Source organism: Pezoporus flaviventris, unplaced genomic scaffold (assembly GCF_033815535.1).
Source record: "Pezoporus flaviventris isolate CSIRO_AGI_PZ_B2104156 unplaced genomic scaffold, CSIRO_AGI_Pfla_v1 ptg000090l, whole genome shotgun sequence".
Taxonomy (NCBI): Eukaryota; Metazoa; Chordata; class Aves; order Psittaciformes; family Psittacidae; genus Pezoporus; species Pezoporus flaviventris.
Genome location: NW_026892638.1, coordinates 1115662 through 1135502, shown reverse-complemented (window position 1 = coordinate 1135502; position 19841 = coordinate 1115662). Strand labels below are relative to the sequence as shown.

General features: G+C 39.6%; 1 protein-coding gene across 2 annotated transcripts; it reads left to right on the top strand.

The window, feature by feature from the left end:
• Window positions 1-20: 20 nt before the first annotated feature.
• On the top strand, window positions 21-11134 carry ANKRA2 (ankyrin repeat family A member 2). Of its 2 annotated transcripts, XM_061475830.1 has the most exons (9): window positions 21-100; window positions 846-1247; window positions 3291-3449; window positions 4744-4809; window positions 6173-6270; window positions 6459-6584; window positions 6976-7042; window positions 7139-7219; window positions 8257-11134. In XM_061475830.1, exons 2-9 carry the CDS (start codon window positions 947-949, stop codon window positions 8310-8312), a joined length of 954 nt encoding a protein of 317 aa, XP_061331814.1. In that variant the 5' UTR covers window positions 21-100; window positions 846-946; the 3' UTR covers window positions 8313-11134. The 2 variants fall into 2 exon arrangements, with proteins under 2 accessions (XP_061331814.1, XP_061331813.1); XM_061475829.1 differs by lacking the exon at window positions 8257-11134 and having other exon boundaries at window positions 26-100; window positions 7139-8249.
• The last annotated feature ends 8707 nt before the right edge of the window (window positions 11135-19841 follow it).

The following is a 19841-nucleotide window of genomic DNA, read 5'->3' as shown; positions in this document are numbered from 1 at the left end:
GTCATCAAAAGGCGGCTCTCACCTAGCCAATCGCCACCGCGGCGGGGCTGTAGGGCGTCACGTCCGCCTCACTGTCAGCGGGAGAGGTGGTGGTGCCGAGGTGAGGTGATGCCGTGGGACGCCGCCCGGCCCGGCCCTTCCTTTCCTTCCCTCCCCTCCGTCCCTCCCTCCGTCCCTCCCTCCCCGCCGGCGGGTCCCGAGCGGCGTGTTCTCCGCAGTGCCTGTGGCGGCGGCCTGCGTTAAGGGGCGAGGGCGGGCTGAAGGAGGGCATGGCGCTGCCAGGCCGCGGAGCCCCGCGTGGCTTTAGGCTGCCCGGGCGCTGTCAGGGTGAATTGGGGTGTTCTGTGTCACCGACATAGATGGAGTTGTTTTCCCGCGCATAAGGTAGAAGACATTTGTTTTACTCAGGTTATGGAAAGGCTTAAGAGTCATAAAATGGCATAAAGCCACTGTAAATTTTCCTTCACGTCTAATGTTTTTAGGAAATAAAGTCATGTTCTCCTGTCTTGGTATAAACGTGGTTGGTTGTGCTGGGTTTGTTTTGTTGTTTTTTTTTTTGTTGCAACGGAACTAATACTATGAAACACTACTTAGAAGGAGCTCCTAGTGGCTTCATTATGGAATTTGGCTTAAATATCCACGTGATCAAATTTGAATGGATGGCTTGGTCCCCTCCATTTAAATCCATACCCACGACCTGTACTGCTTGTGACAGCAGTGAGATTGGTATTTCACCACGGTTTGGACTATCAGAACCAAATTCCATCAGCTTAAGTGAAGCCAAGCTTGGTATATTTTTATGCATTACTTCACCAGAGTGGTGTTAACCTGTTAAATGTTTTCAGTTTCAGGTTATTTAAACATCTGGATCTCTAGGTACAGCTTCATTGGCTGGAACTGCTAGTGGCTAGAAACCATGAAGAAACTTTTTGCATAAAATTTTCACATGGCAGGGGCCATGGCATCTTCAACAAACTTAGACGTTGCAGCCCAGTTAATTGTGGAAGAATGTACTGCTAGCTATAGCCTTCCGTCCATGCCAGACATCAAAGTGGAGCATCAGCTTGACTCTAGCACAGAGGAAGGCCCAGCTCAGAGCGTTACCATGGGAATGAAATTCATTTTGCCCAATAGATTTGATATGAATGTCTGCTCACGATTTGTGAAATCTTTGAATGAAGAGGACAGTAAAAATATTCAAGACCAAGTTAACTCTGACCTTGAAGTGGCATCTGTCTTATTTAAAGGTTGAACTTTATGGTACAAATTGTTGTGTGTGAACTGTGTCATCCTGTTAAACTGCTATTTTTTTTAAAAAAAAGCCTCTGCCTTATACATGTGTTAATCAATAATAGTTGTCTAGAATTTCTTACCCATCTATTTTTATTATATACTTAATGAATTATTATTATAAAACTAATTTCCTCCATATTATTTTTGAAACATTTTAGTTGGGTTTTTTTTTAATTGAAAAAGTAGTGGCACAAAAAGTCTCTGATAAATTTAATAAGAGCTGATGCTGATCACGAAAACAAGTTTACTTGTTTTGTGTATCATGTTCTACCACATGCTCTATGTTGTTGAGAGCATTTATCTGCAGAACACTACTGAAAGCACTGTATGATCATTTCAACTTCAGTAGCTTCCTGCAGCATGTTTTATCCTTTCAGTGGTACCGATGGCAAAATAGCATAGCTCATACCATTTTGTTTTATCGGTGTGGATGTACAAAGCTTGTAGTTGTTGCAGTGATTGGCTTGCCAGTGCAGCTTCACATGACTTGAAAGTGAATGTTACTCCAGTTATGGATCGCTGCAGCTGGATCTCCAGCCACTGCTGGTCAGCTTCATCAGAACTGATCCGTGCTTCTTCGTGGCTGAACATGCTGATAGAGAACAGAATTAGGACTTCTATCTGTTTCTCCTTAACAGTTGTGATTTCTGGTGCTTGCTGTCATATTTCAGACTCTTAGTGATGTATCTTTTCGTGAGGTTGAATTTGACCTGTTTTCTACAACACGGGCCTACTGTCAATTTTGATGGTTTTTCTGATTTGTATTGTTGGCTGCAATTCATTGTAGACATTGTAATTTTCAAACTTTTTTGATTTGCAGGCCCTAAGTGCTTACTAGTGGAGCTGCAGACCTGAACGGCAGATTTAGACCCATCAGCAGTAGGGTGTTTTTTCTTAGGTGATATTTGTGAACCCCTTAGAAGTAGTCCTGCAGATCCAGGTACCACAGGTCAAAAGTCCCTGGTAGGTCTCTTAGTTTGATCAAGTCAGCTGTAGCAATTTGATTAGCAAACAAAGTGTAATTTCATTTTCATCCAGTTACCTTCTAATTGTAATTGGTTGTCTCCCTGAATTTGCACTTGCGTTTATGATCGTGAGTTTCTCTATGGTATGAGTTCAGTGTGCCTGTTAATTACTTTTCAGTCATTAATTACTGTTGCACACTGATGTCAAGTCAATTTAGCCAGTAATGGAGTTTAATCTTTCAATATGTATTTCTAGTATTTAATCAGTTAGCTTCTTAAAAATTACTTGGTTCCTCAGCTACTTCTCAAAGCTAATAGTTACTTTTGAGAAGCAGAAGCCAAGATAATGTATGTATTCTGTAATAACATGCCATTAGATTCTAATAGAAAGCTGGGAATGTTAGTACAGATTAACATAGCAGCAGTGCATAACTTTCCACATTCTAAGTGGTGACTTGCTGTTGCATTTTATGGAAGTTACTGTGGAATATCTCTCTTCCTGCTGGATAAGTATTAATAAGGCATTCCTAATGCAGTTACAGATTTATCCAGCAGAAGTGTAAAAAGTCCTGGTGAAGAAAATTAGTGACGGTGGTCTTGGGGAGCAGGCAAAGGGATGATCTGAGCAGTTATCTGACTTGACTGCATGGCTGACTGAAGCTGCATCATGTTATTGCACTGGAGAACATTAATAAGGATGTAGTAGGCTATGTGGGGCTCTCGTACCTGATAAATCCATGCCAGGCACTGTTGAAAATCTAGATGAAGGCTTAACCTCATTTAGACACCCAGTTTGTGTGACATAGGCTGTACTGAGTACTGAACATGTGGGTAGCAGCATTGTTTTATGCTAGAAATGAAAACAGCTGTTTGACAATACACAGTGGAAAAGCACATGTCACAAAGCTTACTTAACATGGGTTTTAAAGATCTTGTGACACTGGTGCCTTCTAGTTTGACTTAAAATCTGTGGCTTGCTTTTAATGCTCTTACTAGTATTGAAATCCTGTCTGTTTTCTGTGTTCAATGTAGCTGAATGCAACAGCCACACATCTCCTTCCCCTGGTATCCAAGTAAGACATGTTTATACTCCATCAACTACTAAGCATTTCTCACCAATAAAACAATCAACTACCCTAACTAACAAACACAGGGGAAATGAAGTCTCTACAACACCTCTGCTTGTAAACTGTAAGTATCCTGACTTACTGTTAATTATTTTGTGGACTGTGTGTTAGATGGCTGACAGATTTTTCTATTTTTTTCCTTCGGTGTTTTCATAAACTTCTATATAAGGAGAAAACATTGAGATAGTCTTGTCTAATTCACATGGTTCCAACTGTGAAATAGTAATCCACCTGCTGTTTTGAATTCATGTCTGAAGTGTCTTTTCCAGAAAGGATCCAATTCTTGATTAAAAAAAAAATAGGTAAAGATTTTTCTGATCCTCTCTGAGCTTTAAGTCAATGTGCTTCTTGTACTTGTTCTAAGAACCTGCGCATCTTGTAAAATTTATTAAAATTAGATGATTGGTAAGTGCTACAAACTCATACTGCAAATGTCATGATTGCCACATATCTTGAAAGGCAGTACAATTTATGGGGTTTTGTTAAGTGGTAAGTATTTTCTTTATAAATTAATTCTGTGTAATTCATTTATAAATGATTTCATCTATATATTATAAATTCAATGTTAGAATAAAAGGCCACTTGCATTGGAAAAATTAATCTGGAGCTGCAACATAGGCCGTGAACAAAATAGACAGTCTTTCTGAAAAAAATAAAACTTTAATGTTTCATATAGCGAATAGGAGAAGGACAGTGAATGGTATGTATTATGTATGTATGTATAACGGTATGTACTCGTTAGCTAATTTTGTTGTTATATAATGTGGATAATTTATTATATATTCCCTCCTGACCACTTTTCCAAGCTCTTGGTATTGAAGACCAGCTTTGATAAGTTTAAAACAAGCCCACAATCCATTTTTTCCCCTGTAGATGTAGATGCAGATGTCATGTCTTCTAATAGTTTTGTAATGCCTGATGTATTCTACATCGTAGTGAGTGAGAGTTGTGCCACAGGCTCACTGAGCAGTGTGACAGGTCTCCTGACATGTGATCTCTTAGGTATCATTTTAAAACTACACAACCTCAATTTACCAAAAGATGCTTATTTTCATTACATAAATGTTCTTAATATGATCTTGGATTGCTGGCCAAGCATCAGGGATCATGTTGCCTTGTAAAGAGTCAGTATGGGAAGTGTCTTCTGCTTTTTAGTACAATTTCTACCTTGGTTAAAAAATTCCATAAACCTGTGGAACGTTTTGAAAACTTTTTAAGATAGTGATTCTAGTTCAGAGTATAATGTGAAACTTATCTACATTCTCAAATCCATGTTCTGTACTGGTTAAGCCAAATTCCAAATAGAGCAGAATGAAAACTGGTATGTGTGACACATGATTTTGCTTCCTTTTTTTCAGCTTTATCAGTTCATCAGCTGGCTGCTCAGGGAGAAATGTTGTATCTGGCCACACGTATTGAACAAGGTGAGACAGAAGGAGAGTAAATCTCTTTTCTTTGGGGCATTTATACCCTGTTGTGCTTTACTTTTCAAAAAAAAACATTTAAAAAAAAATCCTCAATTCTGGAACAAATTGAAGGAAATTTCACATATCTGTTCTTTGCAGATGTGGACTTTTGTTTCTCATCTGTCTTTTATTCACTGTTTCCTATGATTTGGGTTTTAGTGAAACATTAGCATTAATAGGAGTTGTAGGTAAATCACTTCCTCCCCCTGCTCCCCAGCTATATATGTAATCCATATAAATGAGAAAGGAGAATCTGTTCTATCAGAAGAGTTGTTACTTTTTAATTGTTACTATCTTTGTAATTTAAAACAATGGCTTTCCAAATATATTTAATCAATCAATGTATAGAGCTGTATGTTGGTAATTTAAACCATGGCTCACACCCACGGTATAATAGTCCTGCTCAGTCTGAGTTGGGTGATAGTTTTCAGTGTGACATTTGCATGTCCATAACGCATAGCGTATTGAATTGAGTAATATACTGTTACTAGTATAAGGGAATATATTGTTAGTAGTATATTATTATACTAGTAGTAATCAGCCATGCTTTCAGTGCATCTTTGTTGAAAAGCAAGTAATTACTTTGCTGGAAAGCAAGTAATGAGTCTCTGAGTCTATATACTTTGTAATGTATGTAGCAAACAAATTGATTCTGGAGTATCAGTAAAAAATGCATACTCTACTGCTGTGATAAGCATTGGATTTTTTTAAGTACTTAAATATTTTTTACAAATTCCAACTCAACTATTTCAGCCAGCCAAATGTTAAAATATTTTTTTTCCTTCTTTCAGCTGCACTAGAAGTAGACCTTAATTGTTTCCACAAAACACCCTATTGATTACATGAACTCTGGGGGAATGGAGATACACTATCTATACTGCTTTACAAGATAATTCGTTTTAAGAATTTGTGGCTCACTCTGTTGGAAAAAAAACAACCAAACACCACTTTCTGCAGTGTAGTACAGACTGTCCCTCTTAGTTTTTCAAACAGCCCTTCTCTTTTTTCCAAAGATAAAGCCCAGATTACTGACAACTTGTAACACTTCTGAGTAGAAACAGAGCTTGATTTATAGATCTTAAAAAATTAATAAACCCAATTCTTAAATTTTACTTTGCTCAGTTGAATGTTTTTTCTTTTTGGACAAAGATATTTGCACCATCATTGCAATAGAATTTTGTTTTTAAAGTTAAGGTAAGAATGACTTTTAGGCCACACTGATACCTCAGTCCATTCACCATGAATACATCAATGGATTTCACGAGCTCCTACTGTGCATTAGCGAAAGGGATTACTAAATTACGTATTTATCTTTACACAGAAAATGTAATCAATCATAAGGATGAAGAAGGATTTACCCCTCTGATGTGGGCTGCAGCTCATGGGCAGATAGCAATAGTGGAATTTCTCCTCCAAAATGTAAGGAAATAAACACACCTCATTTTAAATTTATTTACTTTTTAGTTCAGTTTGCCTTCTGATTTTTTTTTTTCAAAGCTGCTATACACTTAAAAGTTTTAGTTAAGTTCTGTGTAAAATCTCACATTTAAAAAAAGTGTGGTTAGTTTGATTTGTTGTTGCTGTTGTTGTTATTATAATAATTTCAGGGTGCAGATCCTCAGATTTTGGGGAAAGGACGAGAAAGTGCCCTCTCACTGGCTTGCAGTAAAGGATACACAGATATTGTCAAAATGCTGCTTGACTGTGGAGTTGATGTCAATGAGTACGACTGGGTAAGACTCCAGCTCTAATTTATGTCAGAGGGTGCTTTTGGTCAGAAATTTGGACCAGGGCATAGCACTGTTTCGGGTTTTAGAATTATTCTGCCTCTTCTAAAATAACCTGAGTTTCAAAACTTCTATAGGATAAGAGAAGTTGGCCTTACTAGTTCTGACTTGTTGGCAAAAAGAGAATAAGACTAACACTGAGTCCTTCTAGGAGGGTGAGCTTGCAGTCTAAACAGTAGACAAAAAAAGAATAAATTGGAGTTCCAAAACAGAATCTCCTTTTTATAAAACCTATTAAGTTTCTTACTGAGACATAGAAGTATACTGGTGTATTAATGAATTACAGTTGCAGACTGCTCAACCATTAAGTTTCTAAGGCTTTTCTTTGCACTCGCAGAATGGAGGCACACCTCTACTATATGCAGTACATGGGAACCATGTGAAATGTGTAAAAATTCTCCTTGGTAAGCAGACTGTCTCAACTTTATTATCAATAATAATACTGAGTATTGCCAGTTCACATTGTCAGAAGTGTGAGTTTCTTTTCCTGTTTTACATAGAAAGTGGTGCTGATCCAACTATCGAAACAGATGCTGGCTATAATTCCATGGATTTGGCTGTAGCCTTGGGCTATCGAAGTGGTGAGTATTGCAAATATAAATTATTTGATTTTGATTTTTACTGCTCCTTGTTTATGTAGCTGCTGCAATGATCTAATAGAAGTTTCGCAGCTGTTAGAAAATCCGTATCCTACAAGTCTTATTACACCTAAATGTATTGGCCCAAAATGGGTAGGAATTTCTGTCCCTGTCTCAGAAAGCCAAATACCTAGTAAGAAAATGTCACTGACCTGGGCCTGCATCTGTGGGCACAGATAATGGTGTGCAGGGCTGATGCAGTCCTTAGCTGCTTCCCCACCCTGTACAAAAGGGTGTGTGTTTCACCAGACAATGATAAGAGACCCGCAGCCCTCCTGACCTGCTCACCCTGGCGCTTTATTGATTGGCATGGTGTGATGTAGCTTGCAAAACCTTCTTTCTCTGTCAGATTAGCTCCAGTTTTTCTTGGAGACAAACAGTAACAGCCAGGATCAGTGAATTAGGCTACCTGACTTGTTTCTAGAAAAAAGAGACAAAGAAGGGATTCTTCATGTTTTTTCCTCATGCTGCCCTCATTTTGAAAGCTGTGAAATGCCTGCCATTACAGAAATGACCTGCATTCTGAAATAAGCCCAGCACTGCATGTATAGCTTCTCCAACCAGGGCCCTGTACTTTTAGGGTGGCAGTAACATTAATAATGTCTAGATACAGGACTACTTCAAGAGTTCAGTCTCAAAACATTCTACAGAAGTAGTTTTTAGTAAATATTTTGCCTACTTTCCATTTATAGGCTTACGAATTTGTTTTCCATATACTATCAGCCTTTTCAAACTAGGGAACACATCATCAGCTCAAAACCCTATCATCTCTCATACCGGGTGTATTGGTTTTGCAACATACGAGGCTTTTATTTTCTGAAGGGATGCAAACTCTCTTCCCACAGTGAATTTATTCCTGTTCGGTTTTTATTAAATGATTGTACAGGACAAGCTGGCATCTACCAGGAAAAAATAGTACAGCCCTAAAAATGTGAAAAAACATTGAACACTGATTAACTTAATCTTTTTCTCTGCTTTAGTTCAACAGGTTATTGAGTCTCATTTATTACAGCTACTTCAAAATATCAAGGAATAATGGTTGGCTCTTTTGCTGGTGTCAGCTCTTGGCTTGGACATTTGTACTGCTTTTTAGCCCTATAATCAGTGACAAGGGTTAGTTGCTTTTAACTTTACCTCAGTTCAACTATTTGCTGGTTTTAGTTAAGCTTTTTAATATTCTTCCTTGTCTTTCTTTTCATGTCGTTCATAAAATTATACAATGTCATCCTTTTCTTAAAAATATTTTACATAATTTTAGAAGAAAAAGTCAGTTGTGCATGAAAATATTTGTGAATAAGCAGTTTTGACCATCTAAAAGTTTACACTGAGTGCAGTGGGTGGCACTGTGACATGTGTCCCATTTCATGTCATTGATTCATGTTCCCAGGACGAAATTTGTTTAGATAATTGAGGTGTGATACCACAGAAGATACACATCTTTAGTATTACCAATAATAAAACATGCACCAGATGTGATTGTTTTCAAGATCTCCAGTTAATGCTACTGCATAAGCTTTTGGCTTTATCTGATTTTTAATTCGGTAGTAAATTGAAGGGCTTTGGTGGTGGTAGTTTAATTCCTACCTGATTTCTTCCCATGTCCCTTCCTGTTGTAGTCCTGAAACAGCTAGGCTAGAGCATCCTAGGTAGAAACTTCTCTGATAAAATTAAGCCAAATTACAAGTGCAGAATTCCTAGCTCCTAAATACCCTCCCCTCAGTAGCTGAAAGCAGCCATCAGCTGTATAGGAAGACAAGCCAAATCCTACTGCATTCCAGCCTTCTTCAGCCAAAGTGTGCTCCTTTGGATCGTAGAATCATATGATATCTCAAGATGGAAGGGACTCGTAAGGATCATCAAGTCTAACTCCCTGCTCCTCACAGGACTACCTAAAAATAAACCATATGACTAAGAACGTCACCCAGGCGGCCCTTGAACTCTGACAGACATGGTGCCATGACTGGTTCCCTGGGAAGCTTGTTCCAGCAACCAACTACCATCTGCCTGAGGAACCTTATCCTAATGTCCAAACTGAACTTTCTCTGACACAGCTTCGTTCCATTTGGTCACCAGGGAGAGATCAGCACTTCTCCCTCTGCTGCTGCCCCTTGATGCACTTGTAGGCTGTGATGAAGTCACCCCTCAGTCTTCTCCAAGCTGAGCAAACCAAGTAACCTCAGCTGCTCCCCAGAAGTCTTACCCTCAAGGTCTTTCACCATCTTGGTCAGCCTCATCAGCCTCATCTGGACACACTCTAATGGCTTGATGTCATTCTTATGCTGAGGTATCCAAAACTGCACAGAATACTCAAGGTGGGGCCACACTGATGCAGTCTGGAGTGGGACAATCAATCACCTCCCTTGACCAGCCAGCTATACTGTTCTTGATGTACCCCAGGACACAATTGGCCCTTCTGGCTGCCAGGGCACACTGTTGATGCACATTCAGTTTGCCATCAATGCAAACCCACAGAACTCTCTTTGCAGGGCTGCTATCCAGCCTCTCATCCCCTCCTTTGGCAGAATGTCCTGACAGCTGTTCAAGTAGAACAGCAATTATGATTTTAAGATTAGTTTAAAAATTAGGCAATGTGCACTGATTTTCTGAGTCCCCTGCACTGAGTAATGGGACATGTAACAGTTTTGAACAAATAATAGATAAACTTCTGGAAAAGACTTCTCAGAAGCTTTTTCCCTGACTGTACATACAGACCTCTATGGAGAGTTTGCATGTTTTCATAAGCATTTCTTCATTGTGTCCACTAGAGGTCTAGCATCCAGGCACATCCAGGCACATCCATGCACCCCTAGCCCCTGCCTTTCATCCTTGTTCCCATGTAATGTTTCTATTTGAAAATATTCCATACACAAAGGAAATCAGTACTGTTTAAAGTATGTGCAATATGATCCTGACCAAGGATACTGGAAGGCTAGGGCATAATCCAGCCGAGTTCTTCTGAGCCAGGACCAGAAAAATAACTCAAAACATTAATTTTGTTATTTCAAGGTGACTAGATATGCAATAGGAGAAAACATAAGGAAAAAAAATCCAGACTTAGATGGATTAAATCTGAATTTCCAACCAGATTTCTCTATAACTTTACTGAAACATCAGTGGTGTATAGAAGGTGTAAATTGGGCCAAAATTAACCTCTGAAAGGTTGTGCAACAGCAAATTCAGAGATTCATTTCTTTCATGAAGCTGAAAACTGAAATGTAATGAACCTAAGGTGAAGGGAGGTGAAGCAGGAAAATGTAATTCACCTGCTGATGCTGGTGAAATCCTTGCTGCCTTTGACTATTCTCTCTCTCCCAGACTTTAACACTTGTGTTTTTTATGTACAGTTTTACAACAGTTTTACTGTATCATGCATGATTAAATCAGGTGAAAGAAACAGTAAATCCAGCATGCCTTGAAAGCAAGGTAGGGAATTGTTTCGTAAGGAATTGTTTCGTAATTAAAGTCTAGAAAAATGTGTCTTCCTACAAGTAATTTTAAAATAACATTAAGTAGCCATTACTGTAAAAATTGCATATTATAAATACTGAGATTTAATGGCTGATGTAAAAACAAATGTCGAATTTCCATGTTTGTTGAAAAGCAATGCAAAAATAATGCAAACCATCTTTTCTGGAAACATCATAACCTGACCTGTTTCTGATTATTTTTTAAGACACTTTGTGTATGGACATGCTATACAAGTGTGTGTAAGTACCGGAATTTGCTTTTTTTGTATTATTTGTGTTACAGGAAAATACTTGTTCTAAATGATGAACCTTCTGTATCTGCTTTGTATTTTGTCTTCCACTTCAATAAGCATTGAGTTAATATATAGGAAATAAACTGACTAATTCTAAACTATTGCCTGATAATGTATCATACACAGAGATACTGAAATAGAGGAACATGGATTAAGACAGCAAAATGCAAAATTTCTTCCCTCTTCTTGCTGCAGAATTTCACGCGATTGTCAGATAGTCATCACCACACATCCCACAAAAGTGGGCACAGAGGTGAAAATGATCATCTTTCAGAAGCCATTCACTGCATTAAGAGCCCTTTCTATAGCATAACAGTATGCTAAGGCAGTGAACTTGGAATTGAAGTTTTCTGTGGCTCTTTGTGAGGGCCCTGCAGAGAACAGCCAGCAGTATTTCATAAGCTATGATTCAGGCACCCTGAGGAAAACTTAGAGTTAGCAAATTGGGAGCAGAGGGGGGAAAAAAATCAATGCAAAGAAAAAGCTTTACTCACTGGAAAAAATCACTGTCAAAAAAGCCCAGACAACTTGATTATGCAATATTAACAGCATGCTTCACTCCAAGTACTTCATGTTTCTCTGAGGCACAGCAATAAATTTGTTTTTCTTGGTGTAAATACTTTGCAGTATTCAGTTTTCTCTGTTTATAGTGGTAAAAAATGTAAAGCCTCTGATTCAGCATTGGTAACTGTTCTGAAAACCAGCTTGCTGATTTTGTTTTAGTGAACCATCTCTGTAGCCTTTCATGGCAGGGAGATGACACTAGGAGTTACCTTAGAACCACAGCCATGGGTCTGAAGGAAGCAGTGCTTCCTTGCCATGCCATCCCAAAGACCAGAGGCAGTCAAAATCTTAACTCCAAGTTGATTCTCTCTAAACAGTCTACCAAAAGCTCTTGACAATGTAATTTCTTACAGAAGTGTCAAAGAAGTGTCAATATTTTACATTTGGTATTAAATGACAGCATACTGTTATTTCAGAGTGTTAGCAAGCAAGTTGCTTTCCCCAGTTAACTCTTACCAAATTCAGTGTGCAGCATGTAATCACAGATGTCATAAACTCCACCTTGCAAAGCAGATTGCCTAGCAGTTTCATGTAGTAATAACAGACAAATGCTTCAGAGCTACACAAAGTCTTTGTCTCATTCTTCCTTCACATTTGACTTTGCAGGGTATTCTGGCTTAAACAGGGCAAGTACACAACAAACACTGCAATGCAGTGGGTATGACATTTGTCAGATTTAACACCCTGGCTGCAACTGCTCAGAAACCTTACAGTACAAGACAGACAGGCTTTATCTGTATTGCAGGGAAATAAAAGAAAGCTGAAGATGCAAGCAGCTCTGTTCACTGAGGGCAATACAGGAGCAAAAATTCCACCACGGAGAACAAAATTTTACACATCCCCTTTGTAATTGCTCAAAGAATTTCTACTTTCTCTCAGTTGAGCAGTGACTAAGATAGAAACTGAACAGAGACAGTGAATAACCAGATTGTTAATATTTGATTAAAAGAAGTTAAGATACTGATTCTCAAAGGAACTGTGACCAGTACACACCCTGCTCCTAAACCCTACTCAATGCGGTTAGCATAACTGACATTAGAGTAACTAGTGCCATTTTATGAGGGAAGCAGCCATCCTCTGGGGTCAACCACATCATGTATTCATTCCCTTTCCCATAATTTTCAGGCCCTGAAGGTCTTGTGCACCAAGTAGACAAAGGAAACAGATATCTCTTTCCCCTTCCTATCAGCCTCAGTTCCTGGGCATGAGGCCGATTACTCCTGTCCTTGAAGGTCCCAGGCACCCAGACAGCTTGGTGGTGTTGATGACCCTGACACAGAACAAGGATGGTAACAGCACCAGTGCACCGTCTGTAAAATCAGACACAAGTCCTAACCGGGAACATGGACCAGAACTGTGCTGGACAGGGAGGGAGACTAGGACCTGCCCAGGACACCTCCACTGTGTCTTCTACTTCCTCCAAGGAGTGACTCATTCTTTTGTATGATTTGAAGCTAGATAATGATTGTATATTGATACAGCAAACCAGGTATTAACACCTGATCTTCAGATGGTCCAGGTGATTAGAAATTGTAAATTAAATTGTGTTATAGATTCTGTATTATGCCACTTAGATGTACTACATTGATTCTGCTTGGAGAAATCCTGTACCATTCTAATAATAAATTCTATGCTATACTAATCATAGTATCTTAAGGAAAAAAGAAAAAAAAAAAGCTTTAATTGTAACTGTAACTTAGTGCTGTTACCATTCTGCCAAGGATCCCTAAAAAGAACCTCTCTGTCCCCTGAGTGTCAGGTGACAGAAGTGTAACTTTATACATTTTCATACAGACAGGATTCAATCAAGTGAGGTGTTAATCATGTACAATGTTAGCACTACTATTAGCATGTAAATCTGATGAGCACTTTGTAACACTCTCCCCAGTCTCTTCTGGTTTTCCCTGGGGCTGTTACTGGTTCCACTCTGTTGCCTTCTTTGTTCATCAGTCTTGTTCTTTGAATTCCCCACTTGTATTTCTGAGACAGTTACAGAAAGCAGCAGCCTCCTGCCAAACCTTCCCAGGGTAAAGCCCCATCTCCCTTTAGCTGCCTGTGGGTTTTCCTTGGTATAAAAAACCACACACACACAATAGCAAACCCCAAACAACAGTGTCCTACACCTACTCATGCCACACAGGGAGCTGGTGTCCACAGCAGGGGCCCAACAGATCAAAGATAGCCCCTCTGCTCTCTACCTTTTCCAAGGTCCACACAGCCCCCAGCTGTGGAACCAGAGGCAAACCCTGTCTCAGGGCCATGATACAAGGCTTCCCTCGTGACACTTCTTTCAGAGAACCCAGCAGCTGACATCTCAGTGGTACTCCTGTAGAAAGTAATACTGTTACTCAAACACAGGGAAATGGAAGTCGGCCTCTGAGCCTTACTCTTACTTGGCTAAGAAACAACATAGACAAACTTCTACTTACAGCATTCATCAATTTTGGATTTCCAAAGCTGCTTTACTGTGCCCTTGGTCCTATGTTCTTTCAGTAACCTCTAAACAATCTTGACACTCACTTCTTTAAATCCTGATGATACTACCTAACTTGCAGCCTGAAGAGACAGCTGTAAACTAAGGCCAGAACTACTGCTACTTTTCCATGGCTGTGTTAGAGCAGTACTTGGAACAAAAGCTGTCAGAAGTAGAGGGACCATGAAAGTTTATCCTAATTCCAGGTAGCTTTTCAACCTAAGCAGTTCACAGTCACACCTGTATCTAATCCCTAGCGTGAACCAGATGCAATTCCATATCCTCATGAAACTGTAAAGGATAAGGATAGAAAAAAAGAGAAAGAAACTATTTACTGGCATGAGAGACTTAAGTCTGTTCTGCATTTTTCACTAAGAAGCTGATTGTTAGGGGAGTTCCAGCAGAGCTTTTCCTGAACATTGTAGACCAGACCTTTTTTCCTTTACAACAACAGTAAATCACTGCAGTGCAGACACAGACCATCACTACAATAATCATCATTAGTATTGTTACAGCAGTTCCGCTTGCATGCATATCCTGCTGTGCAGCACATAATGCTTTCAGAAAGTACACTGCTCTGTCTGCCACTGAATGTACAACTGGGTGAATTAGGAATCCAGTCACTTGGAACTTTAAAGATCAAAGATACTGTGAGGGGTTAATCCTAGGAATGACGTCTGAGTAGATCTTTCTATTGAGGGTGATTTGCCACCAAATTAAGCTAGAAACTCTATAGGAATACATGACTGTAAAGCATGTCAGTCATTCTTCAACAGATGAGCAGTGATGAAGCCAACCATGCATACAAAAATCAGCAGGAAAGGCTGCAGAGCCCAACTGTAAACTGGGCACAGCAACAAGGTGGATTACAGGTGGGGGACTGCACTGTACAACTCGCCCTTTTCCTGCAAAAAGAAACCTAAGTAATCTCTGAATAATCTTGACCTGCATTGTGGGGAGTATTGTTCTGATTCATTACAGCAATAAACTGCATATGCTCTGGTTTTTAACACTGAAATCAAATCATGGCAAAACCAACCACATGACATGCTTTTCACAGGCCCAAGCCTTTCTAGCACATCAGCATTTGTATTTCATAAATAGAAAATACAGACGGTATCATTTTCACACAAATTATAGTATATATCACTATATACCACTGGCAAGTATTTCAGGAGGACCTATCAATTCAATCAATAGCTTGACTCAAACTCTCTGTATTATTGTCAACTAGAGGACAGAAGATGATGTGCAATCTGCAGGCAAATTTGATGTGCCAGCATTTAGCCAGGCTTCTAGCACAGGACAAAAATAAATACAGGCAAGCTCTGGCTAAACCCTATCAATCCCTGTACCCTGCATTTGTAGCCATTAGGTTACGCCTAGATTGTATTATTTTTGCATCACAAAAACCAGCCCGCCTAGCTACTCTGCATCTGTGGCATAATGTCTGTCATGAATATAGGGTAAGATCACAGGCATAATAGCGTTGCCATTGCCTCAAAAAAGGGCTTTTGTTTGGAATCATTATGGTTTTCTGCTCACATAAAATGTGAAGGTTTCAAGGAGATCCACAGCCTCACACAAATTATACTGGTCCCCTTGAAAGCTCAAGCCCCCCTTGAAATTCAACACACAGCCTGCTGACATAGTTTGTCTGTAACATATACTGTATTTCCTGGTGAAACTAGAGAGCTGCTAAGATAGGACATAATTGAAAAAGCAAACATAAAAGCAATTCCACATTTTGAAACAAACGATAGCACTTAATTTTTAAAGTACACATAATTAAAATAGGGCAATGGTAAAATATGAGGGACAAATAACATGAGTGGAGAGTCTATTATACAAATGTAAGAGGGCTGACACTAAAGCAGAATGACAATCCAGCCAGCCTACAGCTCCTGACAGAGGTCAGCCTAGACACCAGTGTAATATGTGCACAAGGTCACATCTAAGCAAGCCTGAATTTTATGTGCTGGTGGAAGATGACTCAGAGAATCCCCAGAACTGTAGGCTACTCCAGCTTCTACAAACAGTAAAACACATGCAAAAAAAAAAAAATCTTAAAGATTATCACCCCCAGGTAGGAATTACTGGAGCATGAAATGCTGCTGATGTACACAGGGGTTGTTTATCCAAATGCTACCCCAGCATATGCTAAAGGCAAACCCCAGCTAGCCATGCTGGTTTCACACTGTTTAGGAACTTCCCAAAACCAGGAAGAACTGCACCATCTTCTGATTCCTAACACTAAGTGGTGCAAAGCACCCAGAAGAGAAATACATGATTTTTTACATTAACTCCTCCCTGCTGCTTTGCAGACCAACTCTCCCAGGGACAAAAACTTGTAACAGGCACATCAAACCAAAAAGCCTGACACTCTGCTGCCACTACTGTTCCATTTTTTTCACTTCAGCTGATTTTACTTTAGGTATGAATCCCACAGACATACATGATCATGTTACCCTTGCAGGATCAGGACCCTTGAGACAGTAGCTGCTTCTTACCATGTGCGTATGCGTCATACCTGGTGGGGGCAGATGACTCTCCCAACCATAACACAACAAGACATGAGTTGACTAACCTGCACAGGTGAAGCAAAGCAATGTTAGAAAGCAGCACAAATGCAGCAGTCCTTATACATAGCTGTTCATACATATTGTAAACACAGTTCCCACTCACTCATCTGCTATGTATCATGCCATGTCACTCACCATAAGTGGCTCTAATGAGGCTACCACTGCTCCTGGTTTTAGTATTGCAGATGCAGTAATACTGAAGAGACAAGAAAAAAGTCATCACATGCATTACCAAAACCATTCTACTGTGACTGCTAGATGCCACAGATGTCTGTCAAACACTGACATCACAGATCTAGCACAGATTTTGGCCCACACAGCCATCTTTACATTATCTTTGTCATAAGTTAAGAGTGCAAGGAAGCCCTTCTGGATCTCAGTTGGGTACTTAAAGATGGCAGGAGCCTTATTACACATAGTTATTAGGAACTCATTGCAGAGCAGCAGCTCACAGAATACTACAGCCGACAGAAGATCTGACCATCAAGCCATACTCAGTTATCTCTACAATTGTCCGATGCAGTTGCTGGATGTAAGAGGAAAGCATAGCAGGACTAGCCACAGTACCTGGAGCTGCAGCTTAACCCAGAATTTCTCCTGTTTCAGTAGATACTTTCAGCATCTTCAAATCTTGTTTAACCTTATAGCATCATTTTAAACCTACTGATAAGAAGCAGGTACAAACACTTGCTACAAGTTACGTGTTGGTTGTGAAGCAGGAGACTGCTCAGATATACATGACTTAAATCTTCATGATTCCAGCATAAACCCACCAGGCATTATCTCAGGTGCAACTCCATAAGCTCTACAGGTCTAACCAGAAAAAGACCTTTTTAACCCAACTTCAGGTGTCTCCTGAAAACAGGGAGGGTAGTACTCAAACAAACAAAAAAAACAAAACAAAGCACTACACAGACTTTATAAATATAGAATAGGGATTTCAAGTGCAGCAAATACTTCAACCATTATCTGCCAATATCCTGCATAGCACATCAAATCCCTGGCTGTGTCAGAAGTGTTGCAACTGCTGGTTACTTGATATCAAAAGCAAAAGCATTGTGTTACATATCAAACTGACCTTCAACCACCCCAGTATCTGAATAGCAGCAAGATGCTGAGAATTCTGCCTTACCATCAAATCACAGAATGTTATGGGTTACAAAGGACCTTAAGAGCATCTAATTCCAACCTCCTAGTGCAGGCAAGTGTGCCTCACACTAGACCATGGTGCCCAAGGCATTGTCCAATCTTGATTTGAACACTGTCAGGCCTGAACACTGCCTTCTGCCTACCTAAGACATAACAAACACATGCTATAAAAAAAAAATCATTAATGCTTTATACCATTACAAGACTCATCCAACAATTGCTCTGATTTGCTCAAATTCATTCGTAATGCAAAAGGTTGGGCTGTAGCTCATGTGTAAGAAGTATTGTTAATCCACACACCACACAAACAGTATCAGAACAGCTTTTTCACTGCCAGGATACCTTCACTGCAATGTAAAGGCAACATGCAAGTTACATCTGTTAAATCTATTTCTCAAAAAACAAAAACCCAACATATTACAGCAAGACAGTCCAGCAACAGTATTAGCCAAGCTGTCTTCCTTCTATTCAGGAACATTATTCTCTAATAATAATCCATGCACAAAGCAGAATATTAACAGAGCATGGACTTTCATGTTGAGACTGCAAAGAATTTACACTACCAAGAAACCTCAGCTTAAAGTTGATTAGAATAGACCAAAGTAGTTATTCTCCTGATTCTCAAAGCTTCTATATGTATCCACTTTTTAATCTATCTTTAAAGTTATTGAATTCAATTCAGTCAAGCTAATCCTCATACTCCCTCATGCTATAGACTATTTACTTTAGCTAAGTAAGCTTGGCTCAGTTGCACAGTCAGCTCCCTTTCTGTAAGGAGGACTTCCTCACAGAGCCCAGTACCTGTTACAGCTCAGGATTTTTCGACCACCACATCCAGTGACAAACATTTTCAGCAATGCTCACAAATTGCTGAATGCAACTGAAACTATAAATCTGCTTAGATTATTTCAACTTAGAAAAATCAGGAGCCACATTGCAGGTATTAGCGCAAGACTTAGTTGAGTACTTGTTAATATTTTAACTCAGGATTTTAGCTTTAAAAACCCTCTCTTCACATATAACATTATCTTGCCAGTCACTTAAGGTTGTAATCTAGTCATCATCTACACAGATCTCCCTGCAGGCTTTGCTATCTGTGCTGAGTGTTAACTCTCTTGTTTCATAGCTTGTTCAAATCCACTCTCACAAACGGGATAATCATGCAGATTCCACACTCTGGCTTCTCAGTCACCCCACCCACCTCCCTGGGAAACTTCCCCAACTCGTTCCCACCACCCGTAACATTGACAAACACTCAGTTTCTTCCCAGCTGGTGTTCTGATCACATCTTAATTTTAGCTCTTCCATGACCTCTGACAACAAATACAAGCTATTACCTTCATTTCATATGACCTCTACCTGTACCATAATGTGACATCTAAGTTTTCAGCAGGGAGACTTCAGGGAAGGTGAAGTGTCTATATGATATTCCACCTGCAAAATACATTATTAGCACAAAATTTCACAGAAGTGGAAACTACATGAGCTTCCCACACACCTGCAGCAAATCCATGTAAGATACACGAGTACCAATTTGGTATTTGAGGTACTGATCTGTGAACGTTTTAAACCAACAAGTGACCTTCCTTAGTCACATATATTAAATATGCATTACTACTGTGGAGTTCTCACTGAGAACATTAAAGACAAAACCTCAAACTCAAGAGACTAAAAAAAAAACATGTAATAACTCAAGATGGCTTCTAGAGCTTTAACAACAGTGTTATTTTAAAACCATAGTGTGGAGCTTTTTATTTTCATATGCATGTCTGGGGTTCAGCTGGAAGTTATTTTTCTCCTTAGTAGCTGGTGCAGTGCTGTGTTTTGTTTCAGTCTGAGAACAGTGCTGATAACACACTGATGTTTTATTTGTTGCTAAGCAATGCTTACCCTGATCTTACCTGAGACTTTCCAGTCCCGCATGCTCTGCCAGTGAGGTGGGGCACAGGAAGCTGGGAGGAAGCAGAGACAGGAGACCTGACCCAAATTAACCAAAGGGGTATTCCATACCACAGCACATCATGCTCAGTGTATAAA